The sequence below is a fragment of the Branchiostoma floridae genome, chromosome 5, assembly GCF_000003815.2.
Source record: "Branchiostoma floridae strain S238N-H82 chromosome 5, Bfl_VNyyK, whole genome shotgun sequence".
NCBI lineage: Eukaryota > Metazoa > Chordata > Leptocardii > Amphioxiformes > Branchiostomatidae > Branchiostoma > Branchiostoma floridae.
In genome coordinates this window covers 11,467,846-11,484,462 of record NC_049983.1, presented here as the reverse complement: position 1 = coordinate 11,484,462, position 16,617 = coordinate 11,467,846, and the positions used below count along the sequence as shown (strand labels likewise).

General features: G+C 39.9%; 2 protein-coding genes across 2 annotated transcripts in view; both read right to left on the bottom strand.

Annotated features, from left to right (window-relative positions):
- Positions 1-1,832: 1,832 nt before the first annotated feature.
- On the bottom strand, positions 1,833-3,064 carry LOC118416173 (melatonin receptor type 1A-like). Its single transcript, XM_035821253.1, has one exon. It carries the CDS (start codon positions 2,883-2,885, stop codon positions 1,833-1,835), a length of 1,053 nt encoding a protein of 350 aa, XP_035677146.1. The 5' UTR covers positions 2,886-3,064.
- Positions 3,065-8,493: 5,429 nt separating this feature from the next.
- LOC118416172 (amine oxidase [flavin-containing] A-like) overlaps positions 8,494-16,617 on the bottom strand; it is a 16,048-nt gene continuing 7,924 nt past the window's right edge. Inside the window, exons 7-14 of the mRNA XM_035821252.1 lie at positions 14,435-14,578; positions 13,779-13,926; positions 13,290-13,386; positions 10,869-10,922; positions 10,455-10,512; positions 10,087-10,193; positions 9,619-9,730; positions 8,494-8,989 (exon numbers count right to left, since the gene is read on the bottom strand). Coding sequence (XP_035677145.1) covers positions 8,930-8,989; positions 9,619-9,730; positions 10,087-10,193; positions 10,455-10,512; positions 10,869-10,922; positions 13,290-13,386; positions 13,779-13,926; positions 14,435-14,578 — 780 coding nt within the window. The 3' untranslated portion in view covers positions 8,494-8,929. The remainder of the gene's footprint in view (positions 8,990-9,618; positions 9,731-10,086; positions 10,194-10,454; positions 10,513-10,868; positions 10,923-13,289; positions 13,387-13,778; positions 13,927-14,434; positions 14,579-16,617) is intronic.

Genomic DNA, 16,617 nt, shown 5'->3' with positions numbered 1-16,617 from the left:
ATTCAGATTCTTGTACCAATGAATGAGGTCTGTGATACAATGCGAAATGTATGAAAATTGGGTCCGTCCGCAGGGTAGTGTGCTTGAGTAGCTACAACCAGACTGAAACTTCACCACTGTGATTTGCACATGTTCGCAGTTAATTTGGGGGCAAAACCGTTTCTCCTCAAATTTGCCCTTCAAGTTTGGTATCAATGTAAAGGTGAGGAACTGGACTGTCCGACTGTGGACAAAACTGATTGTGTCCCGGCCAACTGGAGAAAAGATAATCACAAATACACAGACCGAACATTGCTTTTTTTGAGGGGCCACAACGTTGGCTGATCTTTTGCAATGCAATAAATGTCCACTTGGCTGTGCTGGGCAAATCATGTAGATACGAACAAGTATAAACATTATGTATATCTAAGGTGTCTTTGTTGCAAAATAAGCTGCTGTTTACACCCATGCAGTGGGGTCAGTCCGTGACCCGGCGTAAGCCGTATTTCAGAGAATAACGCGTTCTACGGTGACCTGCGGTTCGACTGCTCAGTACATTGTATATTACTGCTGTGTAACCCATTTCCTTTGTCTACTGCTTATGAAGTTTTATACTACGTATAACGTGATATTATTATACGAAGGTGTTGCATGACGTCAGTCCTTTTTCACGGCTTTAATTGTGGTCACATTGATTATCCAATTGAAACCAAATCAGTACCAAGGACAGGTAGCTATAGCCTACGGTCATTGATTTGCCCCAAAATGTTTCCTCTCTCTTCCGAAACACTTTAAAAGTAAAATTTCAACAAGGATTAACTTCAATAGCTTTAAGGTAGCATTTGTGAAAGGAGGGTTGGCAGCATTAATGCACTTAGTCGCTTAAAGCCAACAACATTCAACTCAATTTATTGCATCAGACTGTCCATACCGAGCGGAAGTGTACATATCAGTTCAGTACAGCCTACAGGAAATGACAGGTTGCAAACGGAATTGCATAGCTAGTCTTTCTTTATTTCACAAGCACGATTTATACAGCTAATATATCACATGGCTACATCCATTTAGTACTACTTTGTGGATTAGAAAATGAAGATGTCAACGAGGAACGAATTCAAGAAAATGCCATTCAACAAGTCTATGATTTTCACAGAGTGAATCTAATCTTGACAGCCATATGGCGAGGCAAGCTATACGCATCACTTACATGTAGTGGTTACCATTAGAAAGAGCACAATTACTTCATACGAATATCATTTTACAACATTTAACAGGCAATCACGTAATGTTATGCGGTGTGCGCGGGTGGACTACGACAAAAGGAAGCATTCAGACATTTGAACCATTTTTTAATCCACTATCAGTTAACGGCATGTCTCACAAATAAACGAACCATCTAACAACATTTAATAATTATTACTGGTCATCTACAAGTCTGATTTGTATGATGTAATGGAGCATTTTCTTTATTTACATTGTATTTATTTCACGACGTCCACATTAAAACTTTCACAGTGTCCACAGTCACTTAACACTCTATGTGATAAGTATATTTGCTGACGGATGGACTACGGCTACTTTTAACTTCCATACATAAAACTCATCAAGATGAGCACATATGAAACCACAAGACTACATGAATATGGTCATGTAAACCTTCAAAGACAACAACATGGAGTTGGTCACTATGATATGTACATTACTATGCCCTGAGAGTAGCCTCTGTAATAGCTCCAGAGCAGTGGTACAATTATATCATGGTGCAGTTTAATCATTACGTACTGTACTCTGACTGTGACTGCTGCCATTCGTCGGGCGATTCGGACTACTGTTTCCTTCCGTGTCGAGAATCTTTACACGGGTACCACCTGGAGGGCAGTGTTTCGCCTCTTTCTGCAACACAGGAAGGCGCGGAAGGCCCTCCTGTAGTCTCTGTTCTTCCACGTATGGATGATGGGATTCAGAGAACTGTTACACGCGTAGATAATCGCGGCAACAACGAACGCAGTGGACGGGATGTCGTCCATACCATTGTCTGCAGCGTACAACAGCGAGTACGGGGCCGTGGTGGACAGGAATGAGATGTAGATGATGAACATGTGCTGGGTTTCCTTCACGACTTTGAGGGGGACGATCAGGGTCATTTTCGGCTGTTGATTTGGTTTGGATTTTTTGGCGCTCTTTCGTACAGTCATAAAGATCCGAAAATAGCAGGTGATGCAAACGAAGTTGGACACGACCACCAAAGCGCCAGGGAAGGTAAAGAAGTACACGTAGGTGCTCGGATCGGAAACCACGAAGTCACACGTGTTGGTGGCGACGTTGTATCCAAACGCACCGAACCCGAAAAATGCAGCCGGTGTAACCATCAGAAACGATATTGTCCACGCCATCACTATCATTATGGTAGTCTTAACAGGTGAGAAAAACATTCTGTAGACTGTAGACGTTTTGGTGACCAGAGTGTAGCGATTTAAGGCGACCAGGGCCGAGGAAATAAGTGAGTGCGATCCGCTGAGAACCGTGATGATCCCGAGACCTTTACAGAGTTCCGGCTGAAACACCCAGCCACCAGCGCTCAGCTCGTGAGCCGAGAGCGAGTCATAAAGGGCTGCGAAGATGAGATCGCTGACCGCCATGCTGGTGATGAACGCGCTCAGAGAAGACCGTAGCTTCTTGGTCAACACGAAAGCCAAGATGAGCAGCAGATTGCCCAGGGTCCCAATGATTGAGAGCGAGAAGAAGAAGAAGGATGCCGCTGGGTTGGGGTTGAACTCCCTTCTGGTCACCGAGGAGGTCGTGGTGAAAGGTTGAGTTACATTTGTCACGTAAAAAGTCTCGTTTGAAAATAAATTGTCCACAGTGACTGCTGGTGTCGAGGATGCAACAGTCCCGTTCACTGCCATGTTTTTGCTCTTCGGTTGTCAACGGCTTGTTGAAGTCGCTTGTCCGGAATAGCTGTGGCTATACACCTCAGCAACCTAATGATTAGAAGAAATGGGTAAGAGGATTTATTAGGCTAATCATGAAATTCTATTCCGATTAAAATGGTCCATATTTCCCAAAGGTATATGACACGGATGCACGGACATGTAACGTTCCGTTCCGACCAGCAATGTGTGCGTGCACATATGCAGGGCCTGGTGAAAATGTTTTGCCTTTGGGTCACAATGTACCTAACACGGAGAGTAGTGAACTGTTCTAAAACATTCCAAATTTGCTTTTGTTGTTATTTCTAGCCCCATCGAGTCTTGTTTCCCTGACAATGGGGTAGGGAATCTCCCGAGCAGCCCTCGTAACCCCTGCTTCGCCTATTGGGTCAGTTAGTCCTCACTCATAGTGAGCAATTGGGCTGGTCTCAATCATGATGTTTCTGACCTAGGGTGAAGAGATGCTGTTACAGTTCCAATCATGTAACCCGTAACCTTGGACTGGCCTTCGGGCCTTGTTACGTGGTGACCATTATAAGTAAAAAAAAAATTATAAGTTGGTGTATGATCCGACAGAGTACAATCTATATCAGTTATGTTATGTATTCGTCAACTGTCATTGCATTTCCGAAGGGAAATTATCTGATACTGGGTGGTTGTTGACAGTAAAGCACAAGGTAAGCCGAGATGAAGCGTTTTGGTTTTCAAGTAGTTAGTGATAATGCAATTTTAGTGTGGCTTCGCTTCGGCGCGCGTTTTTTTGGCCCAGCACACTGAGTCGCCCATACTCTTCTCGATGTTGCGATGTTGCCTAAGCTCTCTCAGAGACTGGGCCACCGGCCCCCTTTCCTCGTCCCCCCAAAAAACAAAATTAATGACAAGGTGACTTTCAAAAATCTAACCATATCAAGGTTGCGTCAATGATAAACAGGATCACTGATGTACTTAACGAATATCGCATCCGGAAAACTTACAAATCAAGGAGATTTTATAAGCTGGGTACTGCTTACGCAGATTAGACAGATTTAATTACGATGCGTATGGCTTATAGGATTCCTGTATATAATCTTTGTTTCAGGCTTTTTCAGGCTGTTTCAAATCAAAGAATTTAAAAAAAAAGATTTTCCGTGAAAACAAGACATTTGTATCCGTGTAGCTATGCTGCGAGGGCGTTGTTTTAGTAAATATGCACAGATATTGAACGGGGGTGGTGTTATTTTTCTTGGGATCAAAGCACAGACGGAACCATGATTGTCTGGCATTACCGGTGACGGTAATGGAACAAAACTATAGCTACTAGCGGTACAAGTGCGTCAATGTAGACATCTTGTGCAAACACACCCACATATAAGTATACTTTCACTGAAAGTATGACTATCTGCAAAATCAGAAGGTTCAAACATAACCTTTATTCAAGTTGTGACATCGTCGAATAACAACAAGATTTTTTTAAGTATTATACTGAAACTCTATTGCGAATTCATACCCGTGCGCTGATTGCAAACAAAGCGAAACAATGGTACACAAATTAAGGGAATGAAAGGCATATATAAATGAAAGATGAGACAGTTATTATACATCTATATAAGTAGAACAGCATAAAAATGTGATAGACTGAGTATAAAACTACACGTACGGCACGATAACCTGAAAATATTACTTAGAAAGAGAGCTCTGACACGCATATCCCATTTGTCATTGGCTGAACAAGAAATACTAACCCTTAAAGTCCTCTCTAGGTTAATCCGCTTTGCTGTGAAAAGCAAAACGCACCGGGATTTGTCAGCTTACAGGCCAATAGCTCATATTTCATATACATATCAGTGCTGAAAGTGTATAGCTTTATACCCTATGGCTCTACTGCGAGACTCATCAAGTCTACCGTAGATTGTCTGCGGCAGGTTTTACCACTTCCCACTGTACATGCCCCGTTTCCACTAGATGGCTGGGAGACCAGAAATGGATTTTGTAACCAACTCTTGATTTTATGATTGGAATATGATGCTCGATACCAAATTATGATAAAGAGAAAAAAACGTAAAAAGTCGTTCTTTCTCTGTGAAACTCGCTGAGCGAGCTGCCATATATTCGTTTGCTTAACGGTAGCAGCCTTTAGTAAAAAGGGTGTGTAAAGAACCTATGGAAATTTGAATAATGTACTTACCGTGTACCAATCTGTGTCAGAGCGCAAATAGACAGACAGCACTAGATAACGAACGAAGCGTCGACGTATGTACCATCCACAGGTGTCCTTAATGTCTGAGCCGTAGCACTTCAGGAGGGCTCTTTATAAGCACCCGTGTGTTAAATATGCAATTCATCGCGCACTCGCAGTTGCTTTGGACGGCGCATGTACGTTTGTCTACTCAAATGCTAATGCATGCAAGGAAGCAGACCTAGAATCTGTTAAGTCTGGTTTTCCAATGACTAACGTTTCTGACAAATGTTGGGTAAGCGTTAGTTGGCGTCGCCTCATTCATATATATCACTTATCTAGATTAGCTTAATGCGATTTTAGGTGTCGTATTTAAGTCCTTTAATAATGACATGTAACTCGAAACAAGGCTGGTTAAATTCATGTGTGTGCACCTAAAAACACAGCAACTGTTGTTGATTTCAGGTTCCGGAAAATAGTAATTATTTTGTGACATGGGATTTGCGGAAACTCTGTGTATACAGCGATTACAGTGATGATATATAGATTTCTTTGTTAGTTGAAATTGTTTGTTTCTGATAAAGAATGGGAAAGGGCGGACAAAAATCTCTAAGGCCTTCCAAAAAATGTTGTCACCAATTACGGTCTCTAGACGGTAAAAAGTAGATCTAGAGTCGGTAGGAAGGGATTTTCTTTTTATGGATCTCGGCCACAGTGATCCAACAACACAGTTTAGCAATGTAAAACTGAAATGTATCAGGCATTGATATTTTCGTCATAAAATGTAACCATATAGAAATATTCTATATCTATTACATTGAACAAGCACAAGTATATTGATATGTTCTCTACATATATTTAGATAAACTATTCAGAGCCTTAAACTGTAAACAGTGTCAGAGTGTGAATTGTGTGAAATATAGAAAATCTGTTTGAATTTCTTTACTTATGTCTGATCGAAAATTTCATGTCCCTTACTAGCGACCGACAAGAAGAAAATTTAAAGGCCGGGGTCGGGAAGTTTTTGCTAGGGTCGTTCGTCTAACCAGAAACATTACATTATTTTCTTCGGCCTAAACGGTGCATAGACTTCGGTTCTAAAATAATTGCCATTTTCTTTAAACGGGGACCAATTTACTGAAATCATTCATTCAAATTGATAGATATACTCGAAGCTATTACTTAAAACTTCAACGAGAAAATATAGCATTTGATATCTCAGATTTTATCTAAATAGATATGTATACTCGAAGCTGTTGCTTAAAACTGCAACGAGAAAATATAGCATTTGATATCTCAAGGACGGCTCAACCTTGAAATGTGAGCTGCTTTCTGTGAAAACCACAAAGGGTACAATAAAGAAGTCAATTATGTAAGCGTGCATTTGATCAAGAAGGTTGAAAAAGACCTCCTTGTGTTGATACAAAGCGGCAACATCTATGATAAGAGTAACAGCTCATTTATTGTGACCTACCTTTTAGGACAAACACGTTCGAACCAACACACACGAAGTTTGCAAAGATTTTCTTCACCATTGTCAGCAATTAACACACAGATAAATGTTTGCCTTCTAAGGAGAAGCCACTCTGAAGAGGGGACCCAATTTGCAAGCAATTATGTTTTAGGCACTTCAATAAGGTGCCTATAAAAGACTAACCAATATCGGAGATAGAACAAAGAACTTCCGCAGAAGTAAAATAAAGGCTGAATTAACAGAATGTAATCATTTAATGTCAGGTTGCTTCTCTACCTATAAATACCAAAGGAATCTTTTACGGTTATTTTGATTAAAGACTGTGGTGACCTTCGGATACTATGCTCAAAAAGGGTGCAAGAGTCGTGCAGACCGTCGCGGGAAGCCTTCATTTTAAATGGCCATCTCTAAGATTGTCGGTGTCCAGTGGTGTAAATAGTGCGTTAAAAGCATTTGCTTTCCACTTCAAGGCGAATTAAGCAATTTGCATGCTATTTTGCTTAAGATGCTCCACAAAGGTGCGATTTAAGGCGACTGCATGCCTCCGGAAAGGGGACAGAAAGCGCTCTAAGTGGAGGAAGTTCTGTTTTTAGTCAGCAATGAAGACTGGATCCGGAAGGAATTTTCCACGGCGTTTACAAGATTCAGCACGTCTGTTGCTTCCTGCTTTCTCAGAAGCTCGTGGGGCGTCTAAGATACAAGGTTACAGACAGACTGAAGTTTTCAATAATTTCTTTATTGCAAATTACAAGGTTACAGACAGACTGAAGTTTTCAATAATTTCTTTATTGCAAATTATAATCTATTTCTACTTAAGCTATTTGATGGGTTTGACTTTGACTTACTTTCCGTATGCAGTAGGAGATAGATACGACTTAAGCAAGAAGATTGATTTTTGTTGGTCGGTAAGGTGATAAAGGCTTGGGAAAGTTTTGCGGATTTTAATGAAAAGTTTGTTTGTTTCGGAATTGTAATGTGAACATTGACAAATTAAATGTAGTTCATCTTCCACTGCTTTCCCTGAACAGTATTTATAGAAGCACGTAGCCAACATGGTGTGGCAGACTCAACGAAGTTCCCAGACGAAAACCGCATGTGGATTCAATGTTGTCATGTAAGTGATCGGTTCTGACTGTGTTGAAACTTAGGTTTGACTTGAAGTTAAATCCACCACTCATGTCTCCTAATGTAACTTCTAATCACATGATTACCTTTCGAATTCAATACATACAACATAGATGTATTGTGTACGTGTATTTCGCACGGCGCTAGTGTTGAGACCTAGCATCACATTCCGCCACATCATTGTACACAAATCACACTCATTTCCCACTGGAATTTCGAGTGTCATTTGTAAGATAAGTGCATTACTTCATACACTGAGATCAAAATAAGGATGATCCAACCACGACTTTCTTTATTATATGGTTTTAATTGCTTCTTATGAGTTCATTATAATGGGCAATACCACTGAGCCAACCTGTTATCCCCGTCTTGTCAGCGACCTTTAAAGCACAAGTCAGTTACTTTTTAAGTGGACTACTTCTGGAATTCCTCAATTATAGCCAGGAAATTGGGCTGCACTTGTGACACTTTGTTGTTTAAGCATGTATCAAAGTTGATGGAGTGCTATTAACTGTGCAGACACGAGGGCGCTCATGTGGATCACCCGAGGTTTGGCTTTAAACAAGTCATGAGGGTACCTGACAGCTTTGCACAGGAGACAGTGAGGTTCTGACTTTGAGGCCATTTTCAAGAAAATTGATGGCTAAATAATTGCTGACCTCAGAGTTCAATGACTGCCCTTTTACATGTATGAATATTTTACAAAGACTTGACAGTGTTTTGTCTTTGTCAGGAGTTTTGCAGCACAATTTGTATGATAAATCTGACTTAAGCTCAGAGCTGAGTTCGTCTTTTAGATTAAGAGAGGGACACAGGAATGCATCAAAATGATAATAATTTAAGCCAGAAAACTTTTATTTCCTTTATACATGTACATACTAAGGGAGCAAGTTTCACTGGTTAACTCAAATTGGTAATCAATGTAGCAATGAATGGGAGCAGAGATCTCATTCTTATAACCTGTATAATAAAAGTAAGCAGTCTTATTCTTTCCAAACCCAGAAAACCCCAAACTATGATAACTACATTTATTGTATATATATTAGATACCGACATATGAAATGAGCGTGTCCAGACGTTAAATCAGAACATACAAATACAACGCTTTCAATAAAACCACAATCTAAAATGCCATTCAATCATCATTGATAGAATTTTTTCTCAACATAAAAGTTAAACATCAGAGATTAATGCTTGATACACATCATAGTAGAGCCAAATGCATATTTCTTATATATGTCAGCAGGTTTTAGGAGCAAGACATATCTAAATCTGCTTTTCCTCAGGATGGCTGTCATCAGCTGCTTGTGAAACAACTGCAATCACCTGCAAGATACAGAAGTTAGTTGAACACAGACGACAAGCAACTGGTTTGTTACATAAAGCTGAGAACCATCATCATCCCCACAGCATATTCACTCTTTAGGTTACTCAAATATACTCTGCATTACATAACCTGGTGTTTGAGCTTTACAGTCTTCTCCTTTTGAAAACTTAATGTGAACTGACATCTCATTACCGGGACTTAAGATAACTGTCTCAGTTTACCAATTACATGTCTCAATATTTAGCTGGGAAGGAATGCCTTATACATAATCTTGTCATCCTAGAGTATGTAGCCCATGAATCATATTTTTGGAAACTGCTTGTCATCTTTGGGAGCGCATATAGGGAAGCTAGATGTAATTCAAAGAGTTTTATGTCTGGAAAAAGTCCAGAATCTTAAACAAAGCTGCAGGATCACAAATCCAGCCGGACATGTTCATTTGCATTAATTTTTCATTCGTCAAAACATGTCTGGAGATTGTTTTGCAATCTTATTGATTGGGCGCCATATCACTCTGGACTGAGGCATGACTGAGACAAGAATTTACTTACAAGTCAGGGGCCTTAACCTGTGACCTCATGTGCATGTGCAGTTGGATCAGTGAACATGCTTATTCAGTTGACCTTACCTGCTCAGCTGCTCTCTTACCAGCCCAGACAGCACCTTCCAGGAAGCCATACCCCTGTGTGGCTGATTCTGCTCCAGCTAGGAACACTCTGCTGGTAGAGTTGTATCTACACCTACAACCCAGAATGAGAGAATCTTTAACAAGTTACTTGGAAGTACAACATAGTACCACACAGATTGGCACAGCTTTGATACATTTGCTGATCATAGTTTTCAAACAATTATGATGAAAAGGAATTGCTGCAGTACCATATAAGGATCCAATTCCACAGCTCCACACACAAAAACACAAAGACACACATGCACACACACGCACACACACACACACACACACACACACACACACACACACACACACACACACACACACACACACACACACACACACACACTGTGACACATATGCAAACATTTTCTTGATGACCCGGTAATTAAACATCAAATGTCTGTCAAGTAGCGACATCTTTACCGTCCTAAGGTCTTGTAGCGGGTGAGGACACCAGGAGGGTAATATGCAGAGAAACCACCTCCAATGTACTCCTCCTCATTCCAGTTCATCTCCACATAATCCAAAGGCTGGCAAAGTGAATGTGATCATGACATAAAACATAGAAAATATTGAGTATTCAGCAGTAAGAAGTTGATACTATCGTAAATACAATACCGGTGACTGTATCATTCCATACAGGTGACTGTGCTCAGCTAAGTAATAAGCCAACTGATTTTAAGAAACTTCCATTTCAAGCTACAACGAGGTCGACCCTTATAGCAGACAGATGCAATATGTGGTGTACTGTACAGAAATTGCTAGTAATTAGTAACTAAACAGCAGTTTACCTGCATGGCTTCTTCAGAAGAAAAGGCTTTGGCCAAACATTTGCAGATAGAATCTTTCCTGGAAGAAAGAAATAGTCTGAATTAAAAGTCATACATCATTCAGATAGAAACATGCATTTTTGTATAACATCAAATTGAATGCATTTTTCCACATGTTTACACAAGAATTAATCCTATTAGAGATATAATGCCATAGCCAACATTCAGAAAGAAGTTGTAACTAAATTGACAGCGAATTCACCAAGCACTTTTGATATGGAATATGATGATATTGGATGTTGACAAAGTCATGAAAAGAGTCAATCTATCTGGCCTAAGAAGTCAGTTTGAGTAAAAAGTCAATTAGATTATCATATGACATTAAAGAGTCTCTAAACCTAACAAAAGTGGTTTTTAGAGTCTATCTCTTGTTACCTTTGCTCCTTACTCGTCTGGCTTGCTTCAATGGCCTTTCTACCTGTTATTAACCTATGTATGGAATAATGGAACAAAAAAACAAGAGAGAAATGTATTTTAATGTCATGTATTACAGTAAGCATATTATTGCTAGACTGAGCAGAGCACTTTAGACTAAATTACTTGTAGCCTTGTACAGCTTCAACTTATACAGCATTGTGAAAAACTTCTCTGGTACTCAACAAATCATAATGAACCCCAGCAGGGGTCTTCACTATTTGTTGAAAATTGAAAAATCTTGAGATTTATACCAAAGATCTTAATCTTGTGCAAAAAATGTTTTGACTCAATCTTGAGATGTTTTGACTCAATCTTGAGTCAAACATCTAGAAAAATCTTAAGATACTTCACAAATGTTAACATATTTCATTACAAGATATTTTGAAAGTTTCTTTGAAAAAGTCCCATGTCTTGATATGCATGCATGGAAAAGATCATTTCAAAGAATCTTGAGACTTTCTGAAAGATCTTAAGATCTCTAGATTATCTCAAAAGATCTCAAGATTGTCTAAAAAATCTCTAGATCTTTTTTATTTTCAATGAGGTGTGAAGACTCCTGCTGGGGGTTATTATGATCCACTGTGTAACAGAGAGGTTTTTCTGGAAATATACGATGTGTACCTTTAAGCTATACGAGGGGCGTGCAATTAGTAATGGTCCTGACCCATTTCCCATAGCAGGAGATTAAAGACCAAACAGGAGTGCCCTGGGCACAGCACTAAGGAAGTACTCCCTACTGTGACCATCCCAGCAGCTAGAGGGGTGAATTGACCCCTATAAATACATAAACTAATAAAAATCTCAGACTGTCTACACACTGGAAACAAAGGCAGGGACAGATTAGCATAAAATACTGGTCAAAAATTCAAATATTTTTCTCTACTGGTTTTCAAGGAAACACTATCAAACCCTGCAGAATTATCAAGATAGTTGTAACAAAGTTACATAATCGAGGTCCTAATAACAGCAACTTTCAAATTTTGGGAAACCAACCCTGTGTTCAAATTGAAACTTTCAAGTCTGCCCTGCCAACTTTGTATCAAAATGTCTTTTTGTATCTACACATGATTGCAACTTGAAAATCTTCCTTATAACTGAATTAGCTCTGATATTTATGTGTCTAGAAATATGGCTAATAATGTGGTGTCTGTTTGCAAGTGTACCAACAGGGGCTATGTAGACTGTACATGTAACTGTCAGTTATGTCTCACAGTACCTGAGTACTGAGCAGCAAGCCAGCATTTTCATTACTTTATATTCTGGGTTAGGTAAAGCTTTATGTATAATCATACTTGAATACCTAATGTAGTATCCTAATATCAAAATTGAATTGAAAATAAACTTGTGTTGGTCAGCCGTCTCAGCCAGCCTTCCCCGATGTGAACTCCACCACAGTGAACAGAAGACTGAGCTCTAGTAGTTTACGTTAGCCGAATTTATTGGGTGGTTTTATAGTACGGGGTTGGTCTTTAATGAAACTTGGCACAGTTATTAGTCTTTCTCTTCATAGGAATCACCCAGAGTTATACATTTCTCCCATCGTTTGATGCAGCTCTGGACACCGATTTTGTAGGACACCCCAGGTTGGTCCTCCAACTGATGCCTCATCAATGGCACAAGAGGGACGACCAGGTCTGGGAGCTGTTTCCACAGACTTCCGACCATGTTTGAATTCAGGATGCCAGCGTTTTACAAGGTCATATGATGGGGCATCATCACCATAAGTTTCATTTATTTCATCAAAAGTCTTCTTTGGTGTGCGTCCTTTCAAATACAAAAACCGGATCACTGCGCGACACTCAACTGGTTCCATTTCACACCTGGTCCATTTCACACCTAACTCAGTTCAAACACCAGTAAATCAGAAACCACAATTAGTTCAGAGCTGTCTTTTGCAACATAACCCATAGAGATATGAATTATTACACATACAAAATTTCATTTACATCAGACAACTGGAAGTGGGTCAGGACCATTACTTATTGCACGCCCCTCGTAAATGGTTTTAAAGTATCCGCTAAGTCCTATAATAATCTGCTCACTTTTAGTTAACTTCTAGGTAATGTACATGCCAAATAATGGGGGTGCTATTAGATAAGCTGTAGAGAAATAGAACCAGAATCCCCTTACATGTACATCTGCCAAAATAGCAATAAGTAAGCATGTTTGAAGGGTTAGCTTCACATCAATCATTCTGGGCACTCCATTGGGCAAGACTTTAAATTAGCAGAAAATATGAATACTGAGAGGTACATAAAATGCAGTCTCAAGCCCTTAGTTTGTACACTTCACTTGTAGCTCACAAAAGATGACTTTACAATAATCCTGTTACAAAGCAAAGATAGTCTTCAAAACAAAATAAAGTGTCTTAAAGCCTACGCTGTCAATGCTGGATACTTGTTGCCAGGAACGGTGTCGTCAAAGGCATTCACAGCAAGGCAATCAGGATAGTCTGAATACAGCCGCATGAATGTATCTGTGAGATGCAAGCAGCAAACTGTGAGTCACTCATCTTAAGTCTAAAATCATCTGATCATTGATAAAGATGCTATCTAATAACTATACTCCGGAATAAAAGTTTAGAAGGGAAAAATCACTGTTCCTTATATTTTGATCCTGGGATAGGCAATCAGATTTTAATCATTGAGGGAAAATTGAAAGGGAAAGATACAAACAGATTCTTGTCTAGACAGATGAATTAGACATTAAACTTCTAGATATTACAACTTAAGCCTATAGCTTGCTCAATAAACCGCACTTCAGGAAATTGCATTTTTAAATTTTGCACTTGACATTTTTCTTATCCAACACTTACTCCTTTGCATATCTCGGATTTCCCAAAAGTATGTAAAGTCTCTAGTAAGCTACCTCCATTTCCCCAGAAGTTAGTCTTGTAGTACAGAGTGCATTTGTAGGCATGGCCCATGGTGAAGTGGTGGAAGGCCTCAGGCAAGGCTGGGGAGAGGCTAATCTTACTGTAACATGGAGGAGGGACAGCCAGGACTACAGCTTTAGCCTAGGGGAAACATTACCAGTGAGAAGTCAGGCAAGGCTGGGGAGAGGCTAATCTTACTGTAACATGGTGGAGGGACAGCCAGCACTACAGCTTTAGCCTGGGAAAAACAATTATTAGCGAGGCATCAAGAAAGGTATCAGATGGAATGCTAGTAGAGTATGTTTTTTACTGTACAGTTTCAATTTCTGTACATGCATGTCAAATGCAAGGTAAATCTATATACAAATTCTATCAAGTTGCTTGAATAGATGTTACTGGGTTTGTATAATACTGTACAAAAATATTATATGACTATAGGACAACCACCAACTTGAAACCACTTCATTTTGAATCACCCTTTTTAACGTACACTTTAAATCCTGGCTGAATATGTCCTTATAACCTGCCTAAGATCAGCTAGATAACTGTGAGCTCGACTGAAATCAAGCTGCAAAACATGAAATGCTGCAAAGCATTATCATTCTAAAAGGTAACAAGTTAAGAGTCTGAGGTACATGCATTCACAGACCTCCCAAGTAGCTCCGTCGCCTGTCACCAGAACTCCATCCTCTACATTCTCAACCTTGGTGACAGGACAGTTCAAGGTCACCCTGTCCCCCAGCTGTTCCACCAGGATCTTGTAAAGTTGCTGCATGCCTCCGCTTACCCTGTACTGGGAAGGGGATCGAAAAATTAAAACATAGATTAAAGCAAATTATGGTTAAGACAACCATACAACAATAGCCTGCATGCATTCAACCAATAAACTAGCTATATGATCTTGAATATACTTGTAGATGAAATGTCACACTGGTCATTATTGCAAATGTTTTTCAGAGATTATATAACACCTTGCACTGGAAAGAAGAACCATGACTCTCCACGACATGGTTGAACCCATGAATGCTCCAATGATTAAACCTACAGGTTGGAAACATGTCCTTGACCTTCTTATATTACAGACTCTGTCTCATTATAGAAAAGAACTGTTAGGAACATAACACTGCGGTGCAGTATTCCCTGCAAAAGGGTATCTAATACCATCTAAATGACAAAAATCTCCAGCGGACCATTTATCATACCAAGGCAATTGATGTTATGTAAACATATGCGTGTCTATTGCAGCTGTCAGTTAGCCACAATCCGACTGTTGAATGCTGATAATCATTTATGAATGCTTTTATAAATGTTTATTACAAATGACCATACAACTCTACAATTTTAGAGTTTTCACATCTTAAACTCTTAGGTGTCTTGAAAGATTCTAAATGCTGCATTTCTATATCATCTGATTAATGATTAATGACAGTGTTGTAGGAAAAATATTTTGGGTAATAGGATGGAGATGCAATTCTTATGCCAACTCTTGGAACTTGAGTTTAATGTCACCAAAAATTGATGTTGTTTGAGACTATATAATGCCCAATTGTGGATTAATTACTGAAGGTAACACTGCTTCTGTTGAACAAGACTTCAAATTGGACAAATTTGGCAGACTTTGACACTTACAACTGGTTGAGTTTTTCCCTTTCAAAGTGGCAAACAAAATCAACTCCTGGCATTCCTAAAAAAGCCACTAGGGGGCCTACACCTACAATACTTAATATCCCAAGTGCTATCTGTTACTTTGTACGTCATGAATTACCACAGATTCACTGCATTTCCAATGTTTTATTCTACTTATGGTTAGTACGTACAAAGCGTGTATATGCTCAATGCAGTCCAGATGGCAAAGAGAGAGAATCTCAGGTCTCAGCTTCTCTTGGTGGCTTGCTTCTGAATATGCATGATGGGCTATTCTATTACAATGGGTAGGGGTGTTAGCTCTATTCTTACTCTGTGTAACATCCCCTTTTCTTTACAAAATATGTTAGTTCCTTTCTCTTGAACTTTCATGCATTATCTTTAGCTGGCATGCATTATCTTTAACTGGCATGCATTATCACTAAACTTGAAATCTATCAGAGTCCAGTGTCCATATTCGTTGTCCATTCACAGTCCATGATCATAGTTTTGTTTCCAGTTCATTTTACAAGTCCACACGGTCTGGCGCTTTTACAGTTCGGCCTGACCGTGTGACATACGGCGTTGGTTCAGTCGTAGTTGTCGTTGTTTCTGCTGTCGACTCTGGTGTTGCAGTTGCTGGAGCTGTTGTTGTCTCATCTACATCTGTTGATGGTTTCTGTTCTTCTGTTGTGTCGCGTATGTGCTTTCGGTTTCTCCTGTACTTGGCTCCGTCGACTTCTACTTCGTACGACTTTGGTGCTACACGTTGCACACACGTGCCATATTTCCACTGTGCTGCTTTCTGTGGTGTTAACTCTACACGCACTTGTTGTCCTGGTTGTATTGGTGGAAGACTTCTCGTGCCTTTGTCGTAATACCTCTTCGCTCTGGCCTTTCTCTTGTTGATGTTATTGTGGACGTTCGGTACTACCTTTGGCTCTAGTGCTTGTGTGTTGATTGGCACTTGCGTTCGCGTCCTTCTTGACATTAGTCGTTGCGTAGGACTGCTGCCTTGTCCTTGGGTTGGAGTGTTCCTCCATGCCAAGATGGAGACCCAGGGGTCCTGTCCATCTGCTGCTGCTTTCTTAAGCAGGTTCTTGGCAATCTTTACTGCCGATTCTGCTTTGCCGTTGGCTTGACTGTGATACGGTGATGTTGTCACATGTCGAAAGTTCCACGTCTTTGCGAATTGCTTGAACTCCTCTG

What these genes read in the sequence shown, in the direction of transcription:
- LOC118416173 (XM_035821253.1), bottom strand. Translation starts at nt 2,885, where the DNA reads ATGGCAGTGAACGGGACTGTTGCATCCTCGACACCAGCAGTCACTGTG.